The sequence below is a fragment of the Theobroma cacao genome, chromosome 4, assembly GCF_000208745.1.
Source record: "Theobroma cacao cultivar B97-61/B2 chromosome 4, Criollo_cocoa_genome_V2, whole genome shotgun sequence".
NCBI lineage: Eukaryota > Viridiplantae > Streptophyta > Magnoliopsida > Malvales > Malvaceae > Theobroma > Theobroma cacao.
The window spans coordinates 31,273,246-31,293,891 of NC_030853.1; the positions used below are offsets into that span (position 1 = coordinate 31,273,246).

At 37.2% G+C, this 20,646-nt stretch overlaps 5 protein-coding genes across 6 annotated transcripts; all 5 read left to right on the forward strand.

Moving 5' to 3' along the window:
* Positions 804-2,583, forward strand: LOC18603666 (probable enoyl-CoA hydratase 1, peroxisomal). The gene is made up of 3 exons (XM_007035760.2): positions 804-1,343; positions 1,430-1,712; positions 2,302-2,583. The coding sequence occupies exons 1-3, from the start codon at positions 934-936 to the stop codon at positions 2,404-2,406; spliced, it is 798 nt and encodes a 265-aa protein (XP_007035822.2). The 5' UTR covers positions 804-933; the 3' UTR covers positions 2,407-2,583.
* LOC18603667 (putative ubiquitin-conjugating enzyme E2 38) lies at positions 2,831-4,477 on the forward strand. Its single transcript, XM_007035761.2, has 2 exons — positions 2,831-3,037; positions 3,245-4,477. The coding sequence occupies exons 1-2, from the start codon at positions 3,028-3,030 to the stop codon at positions 4,189-4,191; spliced, it is 957 nt and encodes a 318-aa protein (XP_007035823.2). The 5' UTR covers positions 2,831-3,027; the 3' UTR covers positions 4,192-4,477.
* Positions 5,800-7,446, forward strand: LOC18603668 (putative ubiquitin-conjugating enzyme E2 39). The gene has a single exon (XM_007035762.2). It carries the CDS (start codon positions 6,146-6,148, stop codon positions 7,259-7,261), a length of 1,116 nt encoding a protein of 371 aa, XP_007035824.2. The 5' UTR covers positions 5,800-6,145; the 3' UTR covers positions 7,262-7,446.
* On the forward strand, positions 9,845-11,108 carry LOC18603669 (probable protein phosphatase 2C 42; the record flags this gene model as incomplete). The annotated part of the gene is given in 4 exon segments (XM_018119144.1): positions 9,845-10,093; positions 10,678-10,749; positions 10,751-10,798; positions 10,800-11,108. Coding segments are annotated over 4 exon segments (465 nt in total), but the record flags the coding sequence as incomplete, so codon positions are not given.
* LOC18603670 lies at positions 12,726-19,318 on the forward strand. 2 transcript variants are annotated; one of them, XM_018120106.1, is made up of 16 exons: positions 12,726-13,081; positions 13,381-13,575; positions 13,717-13,791; positions 13,882-14,049; positions 14,278-14,441; positions 14,676-14,894; positions 15,089-15,215; positions 15,644-15,832; positions 16,107-16,193; positions 16,358-16,518; positions 17,256-17,375; positions 17,536-17,761; positions 17,994-18,053; positions 18,161-18,334; positions 18,419-18,528; positions 18,653-19,318. In XM_018120106.1, exons 1-16 carry the CDS (start codon positions 12,878-12,880, stop codon positions 18,819-18,821), a joined length of 2,448 nt encoding a protein of 815 aa, XP_017975595.1. In that variant the 5' UTR covers positions 12,726-12,877; the 3' UTR covers positions 18,822-19,318. The 2 variants fall into 2 exon arrangements, with proteins under 2 accessions (XP_017975595.1, XP_007035827.2); XM_007035765.2 differs by having other exon boundaries at positions 16,361-16,518.

A 20,646-nucleotide genomic window follows, 5' to 3' on the forward strand; every position in this document is an offset into this window, starting at 1 on the left:
TGGAGAATCGCGGTCCAACAGCAGGCTTTCCAGAATTTGGACAGCACTACCCAACCAATAATCATCAGTTGACCAATATATTTCTGGACGCTGAGGGAAGCTGGGGATTGGATTGATCAGCATGTTCAGAAGAATGAAAAACGATCAGCAGGCGCCACAATACCAACAGAATCATCATTCCTCTGGAGGTCAGGAAGGGGAAATTCTTACAATCTAACAGCTTACACATCCCAAGAAAGAAAAGATGTGGATGCAGCATCCAATAGAAACTGTTGCCTTTTTCCCCTTGTTGTTCTCCACTCTCCAGTACGAAATAATTCACTTCTTTTCTGAATGATTAATTTACCTGCTTTTGAGTTTTCATTCTAGTCTTGCTGCCTGTCTGTTCCTCTTGGAGACTACCTGGTAAAAGAGTTTGGAGAATGGGAACTGCAGAACCTTGTAGAATTATTTATCTATTCCAGTTTTTGACTTGCCTGTTAGCAGTTACAGCCACCTTCAGCGTTTTTAGAACTGCATAAATGAAATTTTACAGTATATTGCCTGTTTTTCGGGAAAAAAAAGAGCAGCCAAGGGTTTATACCTGAAAATTAACATACGAATACTTTTTGCTTATTCGAATACGATTTTCTTAATTTCATTTCTAAATTAAGAGGCAGATATGTAATTTTCTTACTTATCTTATCGATCTTACATTATAAATATTATTATTAAATGATTTAATCGGTTGAACCTTATAGAATCCTATTTTGTTTTCTTATAATTTACCTCTTATCCGTAGACCTGCACCTGTCACTTGCAAATGCCATAGTGTACACGCAATCCAAGACATAAGCAGATAGCCCTTCTAAGACCAAACTGAACTCAAAAGATCTCTGTTCTTTTTTCTTCTTTTCCTCAAACTAAACCCTGGAAAAACAAAAAACAAGAATAATGGGCCAATCCTCGTCGGAGAAACTAATCCTTGTGAACAGCGAACCCGATGGGATCGCCACCATCACCATCAACCGACCTGCATCTCTCAACTCTTTGACTCGGCCCATGATAACAGACCTGGCCCAGGCTTTCAAGGCCCTAGGAAGAGACGACTCGGTGCGGGTCATCATCCTTTCCGGCTCTGGGCGGGCGTTCTGCTCAGGCGTGGACTTGACGGTGGCACAGGAAGTTTTCAAGGGTGACGTCAAGGACCCGGAGTCAGACCCTGTTTTTCAGATGGAACTGTGTCCCAAACCCATTATCGGAGCTATCAACGGGTTCGCCGTGACTGCTGGGTTCGAGATCTCGTTAACTTGTGATATTGTGGTCGCCGCTAAAGGAGCCAAATTCATGGATACCCATGCCAGGTTCAATCTTTTCTTTTTTTTCCTTAAAGGTAGGATTAAATGCATTCATGTGTTGATTTCGTGCCTTTGAAAACTGTTGTTTGTAGATTTGGGATATTTCCATCATGGGGTTTATCCCAGAAGCTTCCACGCATCATAGGACCCAACAAGGCTCGTGAAGTATCGTTAACAGCCATGCCTTTGACAGCTGAGCAGGCTGAGAAGTTGGGGTTTGTGAATTATGTCGTCGATGAAAGTGAATTGTTGAAGAAAGCTCGACAACTTGCAGGAGCAATTGTGAAGAATAACCAAGACATGGTTGTCAGGTACAAGTCTGTGATCAATGATGGATTCAAGTTGGATCTCCATCACGCTCTCGCTCTGGAGAAGGTAATTCATTTTTAATCTTATGTATCAAGCATGAGTTGGTTAAGGTTTTGAGGATTGTATTTTCATAGTGCCAAATCATATCATTCCTTAGTTTTACACAGAGATGGACTTGGTTATTCGCAATCATAGCTTCAAGTTGTTCTGGTTTGCAAAACAAAGTCAAACTCAGAAACAGTTTGCATTATGGCTAAGCCCTTTGTAAGTTTGTGCATCTGCCAAATGAGTTGGGTCCTCACATTACCTTTAAAAGAAGGAGCTTTGGCAGCTTTTGTCGATATGCCAACAGCATCTTACTAATTATGAGGATGAGGGTCCTATGTTTTCCTTCCCTTTCTTCATTTACCCCGTTTTTATTCCTTGAAGGCCACGACTTTTCCTTTCTTTCTTGGATCTCTAAGAACGTTGTTCACCAGACAGGACTGATAGACATGTACTTTTCAGCCATAGAGATTTGAAGGGATTATGGGAAGTCAATGAAAGAACTGACCAGAGCAGTCGGCGCATGGATTGAGGCTGATTATGAACATTCTTTAAAATTTATTTGATCTTTTATGCATATTCATGGTAATGTTCTCATTTTCTTTTCCAGGAGAGGGCTCATAAGTATTACGATGGAATGACCACAGAGCAGTTTAAGAAGATGCAGGAATTCATAGCTGGACGGAATTCCAAGAAACGATCTTCCAAGTTGTAATCTATGGAAATTCTTTTCTTCCTGCTTAGTCACTGTTGTAAAACCAAAATGTTAGAGCCACCTAGGCTGGAGGAAAATAAAATGAATAAATAAATTCTTGGTTGCAGCTAAAGCCTGCTCTTTCAATTACATAAAAATTTGCTCTGCCAAAACTTGAATGTAGAGGTTTGGTTTTCACATAGAAACATGCTAATTTAAATTCTTTTTTTCTTTTTATCTTCAATCTTTCTCATTGCTTTTAATTACATTTATTTATGCCAATTTTGAATTCAAACCAATTCTTAGTTAGTAGCCCCTCGAACAAGTGAAATTCTTCAGGGAATTAACCTCACTATGAAAATCTTGGAATTGTCCCTAAAAACCAAAAAGTGGATATACCCAAACCTCCACCACCCTTCTACTTGGTTTGGGCTTATTGAACTTTTTCAGTTCAAAAAAAAACATATTAATTAATTAATTATAAAAATGAAATCCTCAGAGTCCTAGATGAACTTAAACCCGTAAAAACCACATTAAGGCTGTTACAAAAAAGATTACGAGGTCAGGGAACTGGTTTTCTTCAACTCTAGACGCTTCTCAAGGGCGGCAGACATCAGTAAAAGGAGCAGCAATCCTGAACCAATGGCTTCAGGTATTCTTTGAACTCACTTGTAAACTTCCTTTACATTCACCTGCTAGAGCTATATCTTCCGTTTTGGCAGATTTCTTAATGTTTGTAAGAAAGATGGTTTGATTAAAATCGGGTGGACAAAGTTTCATCTGTGAATCAAATCACAAACTTCTACAGTCGAACTGTCAAGAGTAATTTGTTTCTTCTTGCTGATCTGTATGCATATAGGGCTGCAGCAAGTTGGGGTAAAGTTCAAGCAGTTCGATTATGTAACTGATTTCTCAGATCATTTTTACCATTTGCGTGCCATGTCAAAGAAGAGTAACGTCAACGACGGTAAAGTGCATAACAAGAATTCTGTAAACAGGATCATGAAAGAGTGGGAGATTCTGGAGAAGCATCTCCCTGAATCAATCTTTGTGAGGGTCTACGAAGGAAGAATTGATCTGCTCAGGGCCGCGATCATTGGTGCTGAAAAGACTCCTTATCACCATGGCCTCTTTTTCTTTGATATTTTATTCCCTTCCGATTACCCCAACAAGCCTCCGAAAGTACGTTACCATTCGTTCGGCCTCAGATTGAACCCCAATCTGTATGGCGACGGCTTCGTGTGTTTGAGCTTGCTCAACACTTGGGTAGGGCACGAGACTGAGATGTGGGACCCTCTTAACTCAACGATTCTTCAGGTTTTGCTTTCTCTCCAGGGGCTTGTGCTGAACGAGAAACCTTACTACAACGAGCCTGGAGCTAAACCAGCTTGGTCCTGGGAAAATTACAATGCAGATGTTTTCACGTTGTCTTGCAAGACAATGCTCTTCCTGCTCCACAACCCGCTCAGGAACTTCGAGGCGATCATTGCTGCACATTTTCGTGAGCACGGAAGCACCATATTAAGAGCTTGCATTGCTTATAGAGAGTGTCGCGTTTGCATCGGCTTCTTCAACGGTGATGATTCTAACGCACCATCTTCTAAGAAAAAAATCAGGATATCAAAGAAATTCAAGAACTCCATGGACGAGCTCTATCCCAATCTTTTCGAGGCCTTCAATGGAATCGGAGCCCCTCTGCAAAACCTGCCTGAAAAGCTAATGAATGATATTGACATTCAACAAAAGCCAGTGAAAGGTATTATCAGCAGATTAAAAACTTTTTGGGAAGCGATCATGAGTTATTAGATAGCAGAAAAGAAAGGGGCGACCGATGTCTATTAAAACTGGTAGGCAACACAGTATCTTTACTAGATTAGTCATCTCATCTTTTCTTTTGGTCTTTTAGTTCTCAATTTGTAGGATTATCAATCGTTATTCCGGGCTGGTAACTGCTGGTTAAAATTTTCTTTCTCTTAGAGTTTATGTATGCATTTTGAGATGTGGAGAGCTTTGTGTTTTCTTCCTCCATGGATGAATAGCCTTAATCTGACTACGAGTCTAATCAGAAAATTTCATAAAGATTGGAACGGAATGTTTCGGTGCACTATACCTCATGAAAATACACGTCAAGCAAAGCAGAATTTCATGTGCACGGTACCAATCTTTCCTGAGCATGCGTCATGTAACAGTATTTAAAAGCTTTGCATTTTCTAAAATTCCTTGGTAGCAAATCAAAAATGAAGACTAGCTAGGCTCATCTTGTTATGGTCAGGGCTAGCTTTAACTCTCTCTTCCATGGAGCTATTTGGTATTTTAACCAAAGGAGAACAAAGCAATAGACAGCGAAAAGTGAAAGCAATAAAGACTCCTTCGAAATGAAATTTAGTCCTTTTAACTGTTTTATTAGGGTATAACTTCAATAAATAACTCCTGATTGAGAGTAAGGTTTACAGTAGCTAACCCCTTCTAAGTGATCACGCATATTAATAAAGGAAAAGTTGAGTGCTATCCAACAATAATTGTCTTTTTCGCTGACACATATGGAATTCTGCACGTTAAAGTCTACCTAAGCAGCACTCTCTTGTAGAACATTTGGCCTATGGGATCAGCCGTGCTTTAACTTTGTTCAAGGAAAGGATGGCAGAAAATACCAGGGGAGTTTGCTTTAACATAACTAACCCAAAACACTTTCCTAAAGGAAGCCTAATTACTGTGTTTCAAGGCGCAGAAAAGGTCTAGACAAACAGATGCTCGCACGACATGATGTTCTTGAATATATGGCACTTTGGGTTGGGTCTCTCTTTTAAGGCCAATATATGCATACAAAAGATCAAACCAATTACTTAGTAGAGAGATAGAAGCACAGAAAGAAATAAAAGGTAAAGAAGCTCCAGCTAGGCTGACGGTAACATTATTTTCCATGTGCAAACAGAAGATTAGTTTAAGCAAGAACAAGCATTTACTCGCACGTGAATTTCTACCTCTTCTATTATTTATCCCAACCTCTTCTACCTTTTTTTACCATTTACAAACATAGAACTCAGATGGGCAATGGTTTTCTTTTTTAGTATTAGTAAATCTTTGTTTTTTACCTTCATCTGATATGTTAGAAGCACTTTTTTTGTATTCTTTCAGACGTAAAACCTACTGCAGGTAAGTTACAACTTTACACATAAAAAACAGGCTACTTTTTTTTTTTCTTTGGAAATTTGTAACATCCTGGAAGGGCCATGTGAAGTTCACAAGAGCATTGCTCGAAACTGCCAAGGGACAAGCAAAGAAAGCTGAAGCGCCAGGAACGTATAGCGATGGAAATGGTCAATAAAATATAAAACCGAAGTGCTGATTCTCATCAGTTTCCACTGATGTAAAGTATATTCTTTATGAATTGCTTGGGCAAAATCCAAACGGCACGTCTCTACGGGTAAAAATCTTGGGTGCATGGTTGTTTGATTCTATGCTTCGCATCTCCATGATCAACACGGCATCTTTGATCTGGATTAAGTTGCTTTGATCAACGGTTCAAATGGACCCACTTTACTACTTTCCGCAATCCTCTCTAAGGGGCCACAATAAGGTTGCTTTACAATCAGACACCATCCAATCAAAGTACACTATATGAAAATCACCGTCCATTTTCAGCTGTTGGGACCCAGTTCCTTGTAAAATAAAGAAAAAAACAAAGCTTGTCCGTTGCTTTTGATAATAAAACTCTCATAGTCATCTCTGTCACAAAAAAATCCCATGAAACTACAAAATCATGGCGCTTTCAGTTCACTCCATGTCCCAAAATGGCAGCTGCGAAGTGGAAGAAATCGACGTCTTCCGCCAGTTTGACGTCGTGTCAGATGACTCCGACCATTACTTCCTCAACTCCAAGTCCAAAACCAAATCCGCCCAACCGGATCCCATCGCCAACGCATCGAGCGGGGTCCACAAGAAGATCATGCAAGAATGGAGAATCCTGGAAAAAAGCCTCCCAGAGTCCATCATCGTACGCGTCTACGAGAAACGCCTCGATCTCTTACGAGCTGCAATCGTCGGGGCAGCAGGTACTCCGTACCACGACGGACTCTTTTTCTTCGACTTAGCATTTCCGCCTGATTATCCGACTAAACCTCCCCTTGTCCATTACCGATCTTTCGGGCTCCGGATCAACCCGAACTTGTATGCAAACGGCCGGGTCTGTTTGAGTTTGATCAACACCTGGAGTGGTAGAAAGAGTGAGAAATGGAACCCCAAAGAGTCGACCGTGCTTCAGGTTTTGGTTTCCATCCAAGCTTTGGTTCTTAACGAGAAGCCTTACTTTAACGAGCCGGGTCATGGGATTTGGCCTGGGAAGACCATCTGGGAAAAAAAATCTGCTGCTTATAACGAGGATGTTTTTGTGATGTCTTGCAAGAAGATGTTGTTTCTAATGAGGAAGCCTCCCAAGAATTTTGAAGGTTTCGTTGTTGGGCATTTCAGAGAGCGTGGGAGCTCGATCCTGTTGGCTTGCAAGAGTTACGCAAACGGAAGTGTCAAAGTTGGGTACTTCAAAAACGATGGCCCTGCAGGAACATCATCAGCTGATTTTCCTTCTGGGAGTTTTGATGTGTCTGAGAAATTCAAAGGGTATCTGAAACAGTTATACCCGGAGCTGGCTGCAGCGTTTCTCAAGGCTGGGGCTTCTTTGGGGAACTCCATCGAACAATTGAATGTCGAGGAGAAGAAGAAGAAGAAGAAACCGAAGTCGTCCAAGAAGCAGGTCACTGAGACGAGAGCCAGAAAGACGGGTGGAGTTGCTAGGAGGCTGTTGGGGAAGTTAAAGAAGGTTTTCGGACAGAAACTTGGCGGAACCGGTAGCATCAATGTGATCAAAAAGTATAGACTTTGATTGGTTATTCACGTATATAATTCACTAACGGGTGATTTTACAGCAAATGATGGGGTGATTTGTTAAAAGGTTTAGAATACTTTCTTCTTTGGATGGTACATAAAGAACTTGATGTGTTGGTCAAAAAGCTTCGTTAATCAATTGTTCATGAGTCTAATTTTATGGCAGCTGGTTTTCCTTTTTTCCTTTTGAATGCTTAATCAAGTGCTAAATCAAGCATGTCCTACATGGTTTTCATTTTCCAACTGTTTATTAGAAAGATAAATTAGATCAGAAACCTGCAATTTGAAAACGTATGATGAATGAAGGCATTAATTTTTACAAATTCATCCGTTAAAGTCATTTCCTTAGGGAAGCATATGTTGAAGTTAAAGACTAGTTTAGCACTGCATTTGTTGTTTTAATTAACTTTTAAATCTTAATACAATTCCTAATAAATGAAGAAAAAATAAAAGAAAACAGAAATTTCAAACCCCACAAGTCCACAACCAAGTTAATACTGCCATTGGAGATGAGAGGAAGATGGAAGAATTTAAGATACCAAATGCAGAAAGCCAGTTTGTCTGGAACTTATTTTAGGGGTACGTTGCTTTTTCAGGTTCTGCAATATTTGGAAGTCTTTATGGTCCATAATCAGACTGGGCCATGGGATATTTATTCTTGTATCTGCTTTTAGTCCAAATATGTGCCGTAATATGACTAACGGGTAAAGTATTTGTTAATTTTAAAATATTTATATTCAATTAATTATAAAATTTAATATTTATATTTTATTTTATCACGATTAACAATAAATTATTACAAATTCAATTAAAAACTTGAGTCCATTTATTTACTTAAAAAAATTAATACTCATGTTTTAGTTTATAACGGTTAACAATAAACTATTATGATTCAATTAAAGCTTGAATTCGTTTATTTATTTAAAAATTATGTGATCTCGTGTTGTAAAATACAATCTGACCTTAGTTTAATAATAAAAAAATAAAATTTAATCATGTTTAAGTTATTGAGGTGAGGTGGCATTTTATCTAGTCATAAAGTGAACTTTCAAATTGAAAGGTGAGTCTAGACCTTTAGGTGAGATAGAGTATCTATTAGAGAGTAGAATCATCAATTATAACTTGATTTAAGATTAAGCATTTGATCCATTTCGATTTTAAAATTTAAAAGATTGAATCAATCAAATAATCTAAATTGATTTATCTTGATTTGTTCAATGGATTATTTCATTTTGAATGAGATATATTTAAAATATATTATAACTAATCATTTGATTGATTCGATTGTAAGTTTTAGATATCAAAAATTGACTGAATATATTATCCCTTTTAAACAGTTAATATCAAAATTTAAAAAAAAAGATCTGAAATAATCGAATTCAATTGATTTTTTCGATTTAAACCGATTAATGTTCATCCTTAAGTTGATTCAACAAACCCAAATGTTCAGAAGGAGCCCAAACCAAATCCCGTGGGCTGTGACTTGCAAATAACACTTTGAATTCAAGGCCCATGTTGACCAATCCAAGTTGGTCGCGATCGGGACCACTACCTTTCAAAGAAGAGTAGGCCTACTGGCCTCGAATTGCTAGAGTTCTAGCTACTAGCCAATGACCACACCGCAGCTGCAATATATATATATAAAAAAAAAAACCGGGCTGCATCCAAAGAAAACTACCCTACCTTAGCACAAACACAAGGAAGTATCGGATTGTTAAGCATCTGATATGCATATTTTGATACCTCGAATGTCATCAAATTGACCCCATTTTCTTGGCGTTACGATGTTACGGCTACGATGGCTGCGGGAACCAGGCATCGAGCTGGACGGTGCCATGGCGTAACATTATCTTGGCGCGAGATTGATTTTGGTTTTTTCGCAGCGTCCCCTAAATGTGATGCACGATTGACACAATTAGAGAAATGAAAATCCAATGACAAAATTTGACAAATTTCCCTGTGGGAATCGACCCCACTGAAGAAAACTACGGAGACAAGAACTGTGTTGTTGAAAATAATTGACAGTGGAACATTGGCAAAGTCAATTTTATGTCATTTTCTTGTTTATATGGCATGCAGGCTAAAAAAGTGTTGGCAGCCCACCCACTTTCTTTCAGGAGTTTGAAAGTTCTTAAAGCCAGAATGAAAATGCCGAAGTAAGAACAGAGAGACTTGTCTAGGCAAATGAGCAAAAGAGTGTTGAGTGCCATCTAGCTCGAAAAAAAGGCAGGTTCGATATCTGACGGCGAATAGTAACATGAGCCCAATATCCAGGATCAGGGATGGCTTAAAAATGGCCTTATTTAACACTATGGCCTTGGACACTTCCACCTGATTAATTACTAGGATTCTCACTATCTCTTATCTTAAATTCAAACAAAAGTGAGCTTTCACTATCCGTAATAAGGCATGTTGGTTTTAAAATCATCTAAAATAATGAATTTTTATTATTGGTTGATTTCATTTTCATATAAAGTCTTTCAAAACTGATTAGACTTATTAGTATTATGCCTTGTTTCTCAATCTCATGGCATTCCTTCATAACTCGTCATGTCATGTCATGTCATGAATTTCATGATTGTATTTGGTGCAGGTTTCTAGATCTATAGGCGATGTTTATATGAAACATGCGCGGTATGACAGGGAACTAATTAATGGAAAATTCAGACTTCCTGAACCAATGAACAAGCCTATATTGAGTGCGAACCCAACTATTATTTCTCATGTTCTCCAACCAAATGATGCTTTCCTTATACTTGCATCTGATGGTCTATGGGAACACTTGAGCAATGAAAAAGCTGTGGATATTGTCCACAATCATCCACGTGCAGTAAGATTTTGTCCTTATTTTCTATGCTTATTGAAGGCATAATTTCTTGCACAATAGCTTTTGCGTTTTCACGCCATATGCTCTAGGCACTAGATGTCCTGCAAATTCCAAAATTCATTAGGAGAGACTTCTTGATGTCTTTGCATTCTATGGTTGGTGTTGATACAGAATTTCAATTTTCTGATCATTATGTGGCCAACCCCATTTCTGATTCCATTGTTATTGATACTGAACTGCTTTTTCGTGGTCTTTGGTTGACAATTTGTTGTTAACTCCCTCTCTGACTCAGTGTGTTAGAATCTTCCCCCTTCTACCCCTCTTTTAGACACAACAGAATATGCAATTTTAGCTGGCTTGTAAATCGCTAATTTGTGTTCATTTTGTGATCATATTGATTCTAAATTTTTGTTTATCTTCATTTATGAATTCATCTTTTTACAAATTCCATGCTTTACCGAGCCAGTTAAACTACTATTTCTCGTTTACCATTCACAAAATGAATCGCTTCTAGTCAAGTTTTATTAGGATATGAGAATTACTCATATGGTTTTTAAGGTGTTGCTCATGAACCTCTATAAATGCAGGGGAGTGCCGAAAGGTTGGTCATGGTTGCCCTACAAGAAGCAGCCAGAAAACGAGAAATGAAATACTCAGGTCCTTTGGAAGATTGGCAAGAAGGTTCGACGCCATTTTCACGACGATATAAACTGTTATAGTGTTATTCTTTAATCATGATCTTATATCCAGAGGTGCAGTCCAAGACCCTCTAGTATCCAATCGAAACGCACTGGAACACAGGTAATTCATAATACCAAATAGATTTTCTGCTTCCTCTGGTTTTTCCCAAACCCTCAAAGAACTGCCCTACACCAACAGAAGCCATTTTTATGGTGCACCGGTGGACCTCTGCACTGATGTAGCGGGATGCATTGCTCGAATACTGATATAGAGAGAACACTTGTTTTAAGAGGACTCAAAATTTGTAAAATGTTAAAAGAGTGTAACCTCCATTTACTGCAAATTCTATGTAATTCCTCAGCATAATCTAATTAAATGCATGCGGTCTTTGATTCAAGGTCAGTAATAATTTAGCTTTTAGGTCAATACATGCTTTGTTCTCTTTGGTTTATTGGATTTCATGGTTTTGTTTTACCAAAAGTTCTCACAGTTTGACAGTATGAATAGTTAAATATTCAATTTTATTTTAATACATAATCAATGTGGGATTCACGATTTTCTTCAAAATTGTGACATCCTTCTACTTAATTGCAAGTTGCAACCAGGCATGTCAAGATTTGTGACAATATTTGCACATCTTGTGAGCAAGGTTCACTGTTTTGCATATCAACATTAATGGGGTTAAACAGGTCAACTGTCTGCATGTCAACATGATAAATGAAACCTGTATGGATTAACATGTCTTGTTTGAATGCAAATACTGAAGATTTCTTATCTAATACAGTAAAACTTTTATAAATTAATACCCTTGAGATTATATAAATTTATTAATAAATCGAAATATTATTTAATTGATAAATTAATAATTTATTAATTTATACATTAATTGATAAAAAATTAATTTATCAAGGTATTATTTATTTATTTTTTTTAAAATATTGAACTTAATACATATATTGTGTATTATGATTATACAAATATTACTTAATTACCGATTACGAATTATCATTATTCTATGTATTTATTTAACTAAAACAAGTTCATGAATGTAATTAGTTTTACTAAATAGAAATTGTGAATCTATTCATTTTTACCACAAATTAAAATTACATTTGATGTATACTTAATTAATATACTTATGAACATTAAGTCAAGCAAAAACATCTACAAAAATACAGTATCACAAAGAATAAAACTAAAAACAATAACTTCTCATCTCAAAGGTGTAATGAAATTAACAATAACGGATGAAATGTGTAAAGTATTGTGTGAATATAACATATAAAATCTAAATTGCACTTATAAGCAATTGCACCAATGGGTGTCAGAAAAGTTTAATTTGCAAGTGAGTCAAACAACAATATCAAATACAATCAAAAGTTCATTAGAGTATTTATCAGTCAATATCAATTTTCTCTTATAATGCAAGAATATTATAGTAGAGATTCTTAATGCATTAAGAAAAGTTGGAGATACGGTTTAAAAATATATCAATTTTAAGAAAAAATAAGTAATATTGAAGTTATATTTTATAAAGATCTCTTAATTGAGTTAAATGTATATATAATTTTGATGTATAAAAAGATTATTAATTTATATATAATGTGAGACATATGTATTTTTTAAAAATGTATTATATTATAAATTCAACAAATTATTAATTTATTTAATTAATCTCAAATTGAGATTGATAAAAAGTAATATTTAATTAAAATTATTAATTTATCGAGATTTTACTATAATTGGCTTCTAACATATGAATGAATGTGATGTAAACTAATCATTGGATTGAAATTATAGAGAAAAAAAAAGAAAAAAAGAAAGAATGGCAGAGTTGAAAGTCCATTGCCCACACGAAAAAGCCCGTTAAAGCCCATAAAACATCTTTCCCCCAGCACGTAATTTATCGAAAAAAGCAGGGACCATTTTGGAAAATTAAAAATTAATTTCACGATTCAGTCTAGCAAGAGTCATCACCGGTCACCAAAATCAAAGCAAAAAACCATCACTCTCTGACCATGGCGAAGAAACGTCAGCTCATAGAAAATTGAATACTCCTAGCATTTCATCGATTCTTCTCTCTTTTCGCTGAAATTTTTTTAGCTGATGGAATCAAGATCAAGCTTATCGTACTTGTTAGCTTGCGCGTGGATTCTCTTCGCACTGAGTGGACTCGCGACTCGCTCCGAGTCTGCTCAACAAGCGTTCAAGAGAGACCCCGGTCACCCTCACTGGCACCACAGCGCCTTCCTCGACGTCCGCGACAGCGTCCGATCCGATGTTGGCCGTATGCTCCACACGCGTGCCGAGGTATCCCATTCTCGCTCTAAAATCTTGTTGAATCAGTAGAGAAATTAATTTCAACTGTTTCGACGCCAAATTTTCTTCTCTAGAAATCATCTAGAGTTTTAGCGTTTTATATATCATTTCATAACTTTGAAGATACGAATATTATAGGATTCGAAATGACAGAATTTGAGCTACATAGTTGATCTCTGCTAAAAGGTTAATCCAAATTCGAATTGCTTTCTAGATACTTTAAGAGCTAGCGGCTGTTAGGTTAGTTTTGCTCATCTCTGATTATGATTAGAAGAGGTTGTCTTGTGCAGGTTCCGTTTCAGGTTCCACTCGAAGTGAATGTGGTGCTAATTGGTCTCAATGGAGATGGTGGCTATCGGTACACGGTGGATGCGCCGAAATTGGAGGAGTTTCTGAGAGTGAGCTTTCCTTCCCACAGGCCTTCCTGTCAAGAGACCGGGGAGCCCCTTGATATAAAGCATCATGTTGTATATAATACATTTCCTGTAAGCTTTTTCCATTCCTTTTGCACATGTTTCATTATTTTTCTGGTCTTAATTGTTACTACTTGTTTAGATTTCAGCTAGAGATCTGAACTGAGTCGCTATTTTCGCTACTGTTTTCCTCACATATGTTTTGTACTCTAGGCAGGACAGCCAGAATTGATTGCGCTTGAGAAAGCACTGAAAGAGGCCATGGTTCCTGCTGGTACTGCAAGAGAGGTAACTGCATTGCTTCATAAGTGTGAAGGAACATTCAGTGTATTGAATCCTTTAAAAATGAAGTTCTAAATTTCTTTTTTCACATCTTAGTCTGATTTTGGGAGAGAGGTGCCCCTATTTGAGGTGGATGCAACAGCTGTGGAGCCAATATTCCAAAAGTTATATTCATATATATTTGACATAGATAATGGGGGGTATTCTGCTAAAGAGATGGATAGACCTGTGCCAACTGCTATATTTATTGTTAACTTTGACAAGGTATAGTCTAACTCTGATTTTCAAATTTCAAATCTGTGCTTTATCTGTATGAAAGTTTGCTGATATTGGTATTGCTTTTGATCCATGTCACATGTCTAGAACAGTTTAAACAAATTCCTTAACCATTTTTTTTTATTATTCTTAGTGACTTAGTATGTTCTTTCACTGCTGCATTGGTTTGAATTTTTCCTTTTTGATGCAATGGTGAACGGTTCTGCTTCTTTTCAGGTCAGAATGGATCCTAGGAATAAGGAGATTGATCTTGATAGTTTGATGTATAGCAAACTTACCCCACTGACTGAGGAAGATATGAAAAAACAAGAGGGAGACTACATTTATCGATACCGATACAATGGAGGAGGAGCATCTCAAGTTTGGCTGGGCTCTGGAAGGTCTGTTTTCAAGTGCATTATTTTGTCAAAAGAAGTTTAACTTTTGAGTCCCTAATATATGGAGAAACCATCAGAATATTCTTATGAGTAAGAAATGTTAGGTCTAAATAGTTAGAAGGTATTTGATAGTATAAACATTCCACTCCTCGATCAGCTATTGTGTGACCTCTATTTTGTTTTTTCTTTTTTTGGCCACCTCTATCTCTGGGTCTCATTTCTGCCTCTGCTGCTCAGATTTGTTGTGATCGACCTCTCTGCTGGCCCTTGCACTTATGGAAAGATTGAAACTGAAGAGGGCAGTGTCAGTCCTAGAACATTGCCACGTATACGGAGTATGATACTTCCTAGGGGTTTGGCTGCTGTCAGTGATCATACTACCCATGATAATTTCATGGGACATCTTGCTGCTTTGATAGCAACCACAGTTGAGCATGTTATAGCTCCAGATGTTAGGTAATTTTACACTATCTTCATTCACTGATTAATACATGCATTTTTAATGGTTCTTAAAGATTAAAGATGGAAGCATAGTTTGATTATGATTTAAAAATCATGCTATTCAGCTTCAGCAACTTGCTAGCATGTCATATTTACTGGGTTAATGCTTTCCTGTAGCCTGCTTATTTGTTTGTCCCTGGTGAACTCAGGTTTGAAACTGTTGATCTGACCACAAGGTTGCTTATACCTATAATTGTCCTCCAAAACCATAATCGATATAATATTATGGAAAAAGGTCATAATTACAGCATCGATATTGGGGCAATTGAAGCAGAGGCAAGTTAACTTTTTCTGGAATGGCATCTTTATATCTGCTTATGCTTGTAAAGTTTGGTTTTAGCACTTTTTGCTGGTCTCAGTATCTGGAATAATATCTGGATAAATTTTACTGGATTTTGGAGTGGTGGTAACTGATACCCTGATTAACTACTTGCTTCCACCATACTTTAGTCATAGGAGGCTACTTTCAAAACCTTCTGATTAAAAGCAAAGAATATTCGTCCCAAATACTGCAGTTTATAGTAGTTGGATCAAACTCTCATTGATTTGCATTGAGTACAATCAGCAATTGCTTGAGTTGATTTTTCTAGCTCTGTGAAGGCATTATAGTTATTCTTACATGATGCTCAAGAAGCTAAGTTGATGAGTTTCTAAATTGTAAATGTTGGGATTGGGGGCTCATATGTGGGTATTCTATTCTTCAGGTGAAGAAGTTGGTTCATGATGACCAAGAAGTAGTGATTATTGGGGGGTCACATGCATTGCACCGTCATGAGAAGTTGGCTATTGCTGTGTCAAAAGCTATGCGCGGCCATTCCTTGCAAGAAACAAAGAAGGATGGACGCTTCCATGTTCATACCAAGACATATTTGGATGGTGCCATTCTTAAAGAAGTGAGTTCCTCCTTTTTCTCCATTCTTTAGCCCAATTCCATTATAAGAGTATTTACTTTCATTATCTTACACATTATCAATGTGTCTGGCCTTAATTGCTCTGATACTTGTCATTGTAAGTGTGTTTTGAAGTAAGTTTTCTTAGGATGGCTGGTTATATTTATTGGCAATGCTCACTTGTTCTTATCATTGTCTCTTGAAGTAAGTTTTCTTAGGATACTGATGAATTGTTATGTTTATTTTATGTGCTTTTTACTGGCAATGCTCATCACAGGAGATGGAACGCTCTGCAGATGTGCTTGCTGCAGGTTTGCTTGAAATGGCTGACCCATCTCTTTCAAATAAGTTTTTCCTTCGCCAGGTCAGTTTACTTGTTTGAACAAACTATAAATTTTTGGTATGTCTAATGGTTTTGTAAGTTGAACTTTTCTCTTGCATTGTTTGAGGTTAAACACTCTCTCCACCCATGCTTCTCTCCCTCTCTTATCCTTTCCTCTGTTGCCCTAACATGAATTTTATTTTCAGCAGCACTGGATGGATGAATCTGAGGGTTCAACTGATTCGGTTCTGAAGCATAAACCTCTCTGGGCTGCTTACTACTCGAAAAGTGGCAAGGATAAAAAAAAGAAGAAACAAATGAAAAAAGGGGATCTGCACCCAACTTATGGAACTAGAGTTATTCCTGTGTGAGTAGACCTACCTATTGCATTTGCGATCATGCCCAAATTGTCTGATAAGATATTTCAATGCAAGAAACACATATGACAGGGTTTTCTTTATCCTAGTTGATAATTTTTTATTTTGTAATTGATGCTTTGTTTATTGGGTTAAATTGGTGTTTACAGGTTCTATGTTAAATTTGAATAGTTTGTGTGTTGTCTTCCGGCGCTTAATGAAGTCTTTAAGAATTAAAATATCAAAATAAGAGCCTCAGTTATTTGTTCTACATATGAATTTGGAAGCCATGGATAATTAGTTACAGCATCAAGAAAATTGTGGCCTTGTGGTTATCATGATGGTTTTAATTGCAATCTGTTCATTATTTCATCAAACTGTTAAACCATTTTATAATAATGGAGATTAACTAGTGAATTGCTTTTATGATCTTTTGCTACAAAACATTGGAGAAACCCCCAGTTTATGGGTAGTACATTTTTGTAGCTTCATATTTTATACAATTTTATGCTCTTCACTAAATTAGAACAGCTATTGCTCAGGCAGCAATGCCACTTGTTTCTGATTTCTTGTTTTCATATTATTAACATAATAGCCTTCTATAAATTTATAATAGAGAACTGTCCAATAATTTGTGTATATATTTGAATTAACTCTTTGCATTTGTGTTACAATATCGTGGATAATTTAGTTTGTATACTGGATAGAAGAGCTATTCATAAGACACAAATCGGTTACTTTTCTGCAGTTTTGTGCTATCATTAGCTGATGTGGATCCACAACTTATGATGGAGGATGACAGCCTTGTTTGGGCTAGCAATGATGTTGTTATAGTACTTGAGCACCAAAGTGAAAAGATACCTCTGAGGTGAGCAGAACTGTTAGATCTTGCCTTTAGAAAAGTCTTGCAGTTTATTTTGAATTATTTTAAGCTCTCTTATATATATGACTCTGCTAGACTCAGGAGCTTTCCAACGCCTCTTTCGTGTTCTCTTTTTTCTTGTGTCTTGCAATGTCCTTTTGGCCAGTTATGTGTCTGAAACAGAAAGAAGGCATGCTATTCCATCACAAGCACAGCGCCACATTTTAGCTGGGCTTGCTTCTGCTGTGGGTGGGTTGAGTGCACCATATGAAAAGGCTTCTCATATACATGAAAGACCTGTTGTGAATTGGCTCTGGGCTGCTGGTTGTCACCCATTTGGACCATTCTCAAATACATCTCAAATCAGTCAAATGCTTCAAGATGCCGCACTGGTAAGACTACCGTCATGTTAAAATTCTGTGAATATCACATATGAGACATAAGCCTACTGAGGCATTAAGATTGCACTTTGCAACTTGATGTCTTATTTGGTTGAAGCAACATTGTAGTTTCTTGTTTTCTTGTCAACTTCAGTAGGTATATCTAAATGTTCTCAAGTAGATTCTAATGGACAATGGCATCTGAAATGCATTACATCTGAAATGCATTACATCTTGTTGGCAGAGAAACATGATTTATGCACGTGTAGATTCTGCTCTCAGAATCATTCGTGAAACATCTGAGGTGATGTTACCTTCATCTGGCCAATCCTTGATTGTGTAATTTGGTAGTAATTTTTTCTTTCTTGGTCTAATAGTTGATACTTATTGAATCCTTCTTAACTTCTTCAGGCTGTCCAATCTTTTGCTGCTCAATATTTAAAGACCCCACTTGGTGAACCTGTGAAAGGAAAGAAGAACAAGACCACTACTGAGCTATGGTTGGAGAAGTTTTACAAGAAAACAACAAACATGCCTGAACCTTTCCCACGTGAATTAGTTGAGCGATTGGAGAAATACTCAGATGTAAGTCACAACTGATCTAAGTAACTGATCGAGCTATTTGACTTGTGTGGTTTTAATTTGTTACCCATTTCGTGATTATAACAGAACCTTGAGGAACAACTTGTTGATCTTTCTTCTTTGTTGTATGACCACCGATTGCGAGATGCACATTTGAATAGTTCAGACATTTTGCAAAGCACCATGTTTACCCAGCAGTAAGTTCGCCAGCAGTATGACTTCATGAATTATTTAGACATATTTTCTTTCTCTTTCGGTGTTTCATGTAGTATAGTGTTGAGTAGGTATTTATCATTCTGTTCTGCATCATTTGTTATGCAGGTACGTTCAAAATGTTTTGACCAGTGAGAAAGATAAAATGAGATGCTGTCAAATTGAGTTCAAATATCCAGTGCATTCTTCTCAAACTTTTGTCTACGGGGGAATTCTTCTTGCTGGGTTTTTCGTATACTTTGTCGTCATTTTCTTTTCGTCTCCGCCTGGTCGCTGAAAACAGGTCAAAAAGCTTACCTGGAATTTTCAGAACTTTTGATGGCAAACTTGCTTAGTAGATATATTTCAGTGAGAGAAACCCAAAAAAAAAAAAAAAAGGAAAGAAAAAAGTTTTGTAAACTAGCATTTCTTTGCTTGCTTTTACCATCACATAGTCTAACAGATAGCTGATTCTCGCTTAAACTTCTGTTCCTTTGGTTGCCCCAAATCGTAATCGAACCACAAGAAAAACTATGGTGTGATCATCATCCGCCATGATGGTGACTCTGAAGGTAAGAGCATGTCGGTTTAAAACTTCGGGACTCGATGTCTGCTTAGTAACTTCACAATTGAAGGTGTCTTGATTAGATATTTATGGTAGTAAAAGCCAATTGCCTTACGAGCTCAGGAAAATATGAATAGCAGTTGCTTCTGTAGAGAAACCTGAGTAAACATTTTTTACCATTTCTATATGCTTATATGGATTTGTTAAATCCTAGAAGGAAATTTTCAATATTTGCTTGAAGCTTGAACCAGCACCATGCCCATTTCATCAAATTAAAAGAAAAAAATAAAAAACTCATCGAAGTTGTTCATTTGAAGTAGATTGACATAAGTCGAAGTCGAATCCGAATTACTCGAAGTATGGTTCATATTGGGTACAGGGTGCCTCACATTCAGAGGTGTAAACGACGTCGTTTTATGCGTCCCCAAGAACGGATCCTGGAGAGTTTGTGCTCCGGGGTCCTTGGATCAGGGTCACAGCCTGTCTCCCGGACAGTTCTATTTTCAGGATTTTAGCAAATTCGTTCTTTTAATTTTTGTTTCTTAAATGATTAACAGGGGAGCATTGATGCTTCTTACTTCCTTCAAATTCAGAGTCAAAATTGCTAGTTTCACTTATCTGCATCCTTTTTTCTTTTTCATCCAAAGCTTCAGGTTTTCATTGGAAATAATCTTTCACTGTTCTAACCAGACCAATGCAACAAAAAAGATAAAAGGGTGGAAGAGCTAAAAGTATCAGACAAGCTTTCTAGGCTGCAATGTCCATCAAATTAAACAGTTTTGATTGAACTGCTCAGAGCCCAGTGCATATTTCATCATCTACATTAGCATCAAGCAGAATAAAAGAAAATTCTCAAAAACGAAAATCCAATTGCTTAAAAAAAGAAGAGAAATTTATTGTTCAAAAAGGGGTCCTCAGCGATTTTGCTTGCAGTTGTCATCAAACGAAACAAACGATCAGGTCTCAAAGATATCATGCCATCATCGGAGCCCATGATTCAAAGCATAAGTGTAAAAAGACTTTGACAGAAAATATTCAGGAAGGAAAATTCTTTTGATGTTGTTTTACAGAAGATTCATGGAGGAAGAGAAGGGATTTGGCAGGATAACTATTCACTGCGCCTGGTAAGACAGATCAAAGGCGAAGTGACTCAACATTCCTGCAAACAATCTATGCCTCTTTTGCTTGGAAACAAAAAATTGATGGGTAAACTTCCCTGGAAACTCTGATTATCAGATTAAAGAGACCCCATCAAGAGGCAGAAAATCGTTCAAGAGATTGAGAAAGAACAACATAGAAGAGAAAGACCCTGCTTATTGTGACCGTCGCAGGAAATAGAGTCGGAAACAATTTTATATACTGGGAGACCGGATTAGGGTTTTTGAAGCTGAGGGTTGAGTTACCGAAAATCTCCTCCCACATCCTACAATATGACCCTGTCCACCCTAAAACCCAAAGCCCTGTGGAAGGCTCCGAGCCCAAATGGATCTGCAGCATTGAAGATAACAACTGGCCCAAGCATTCTGGCCACCTTGAAGTGTAGTCTCAATAGAGAATG

What these genes read in the sequence shown, in the direction of transcription:
- LOC18603666 (XM_007035760.2), top strand. Translation starts at nt 934, where the DNA reads ATGGGCCAATCCTCGTCGGAGAAACTAATCCTTGTGAACAGCGAACCC. An exon ending in TTCATGGATACCCATGCCAG is followed by an intron (nt 1,344 to 1,429) that starts GTTCAATCTTTT and finishes TGTTGTTTGTAG; the next exon opens with ATTTGGGATATTTCCATCAT. An exon ending in ACGCTCTCGCTCTGGAGAAG is followed by an intron (nt 1,713 to 2,301) that starts GTAATTCATTTT and finishes TTTCTTTTCCAG; the next exon opens with GAGAGGGCTCATAAGTATTA.
- LOC18603668 (XM_007035762.2), top strand. Translation starts at nt 6,146, where the DNA reads ATGGCGCTTTCAGTTCACTCCATGTCCCAAAATGGCAGCTGCGAAGTG.
- LOC18603670 (XM_018120106.1), top strand. Translation starts at nt 12,878, where the DNA reads ATGGAATCAAGATCAAGCTTATCGTACTTGTTAGCTTGCGCGTGGATT. An exon ending in TTGGGGCAATTGAAGCAGAG is followed by an intron (nt 15,216 to 15,643) that starts GCAAGTTAACTT and finishes TCTATTCTTCAG; the next exon opens with GTGAAGAAGTTGGTTCATGA. An exon ending in GGAACTAGAGTTATTCCTGT is followed by an intron (nt 16,519 to 17,255) that starts GTGAGTAGACCT and finishes ACTTTTCTGCAG; the next exon opens with TTTTGTGCTATCATTAGCTG.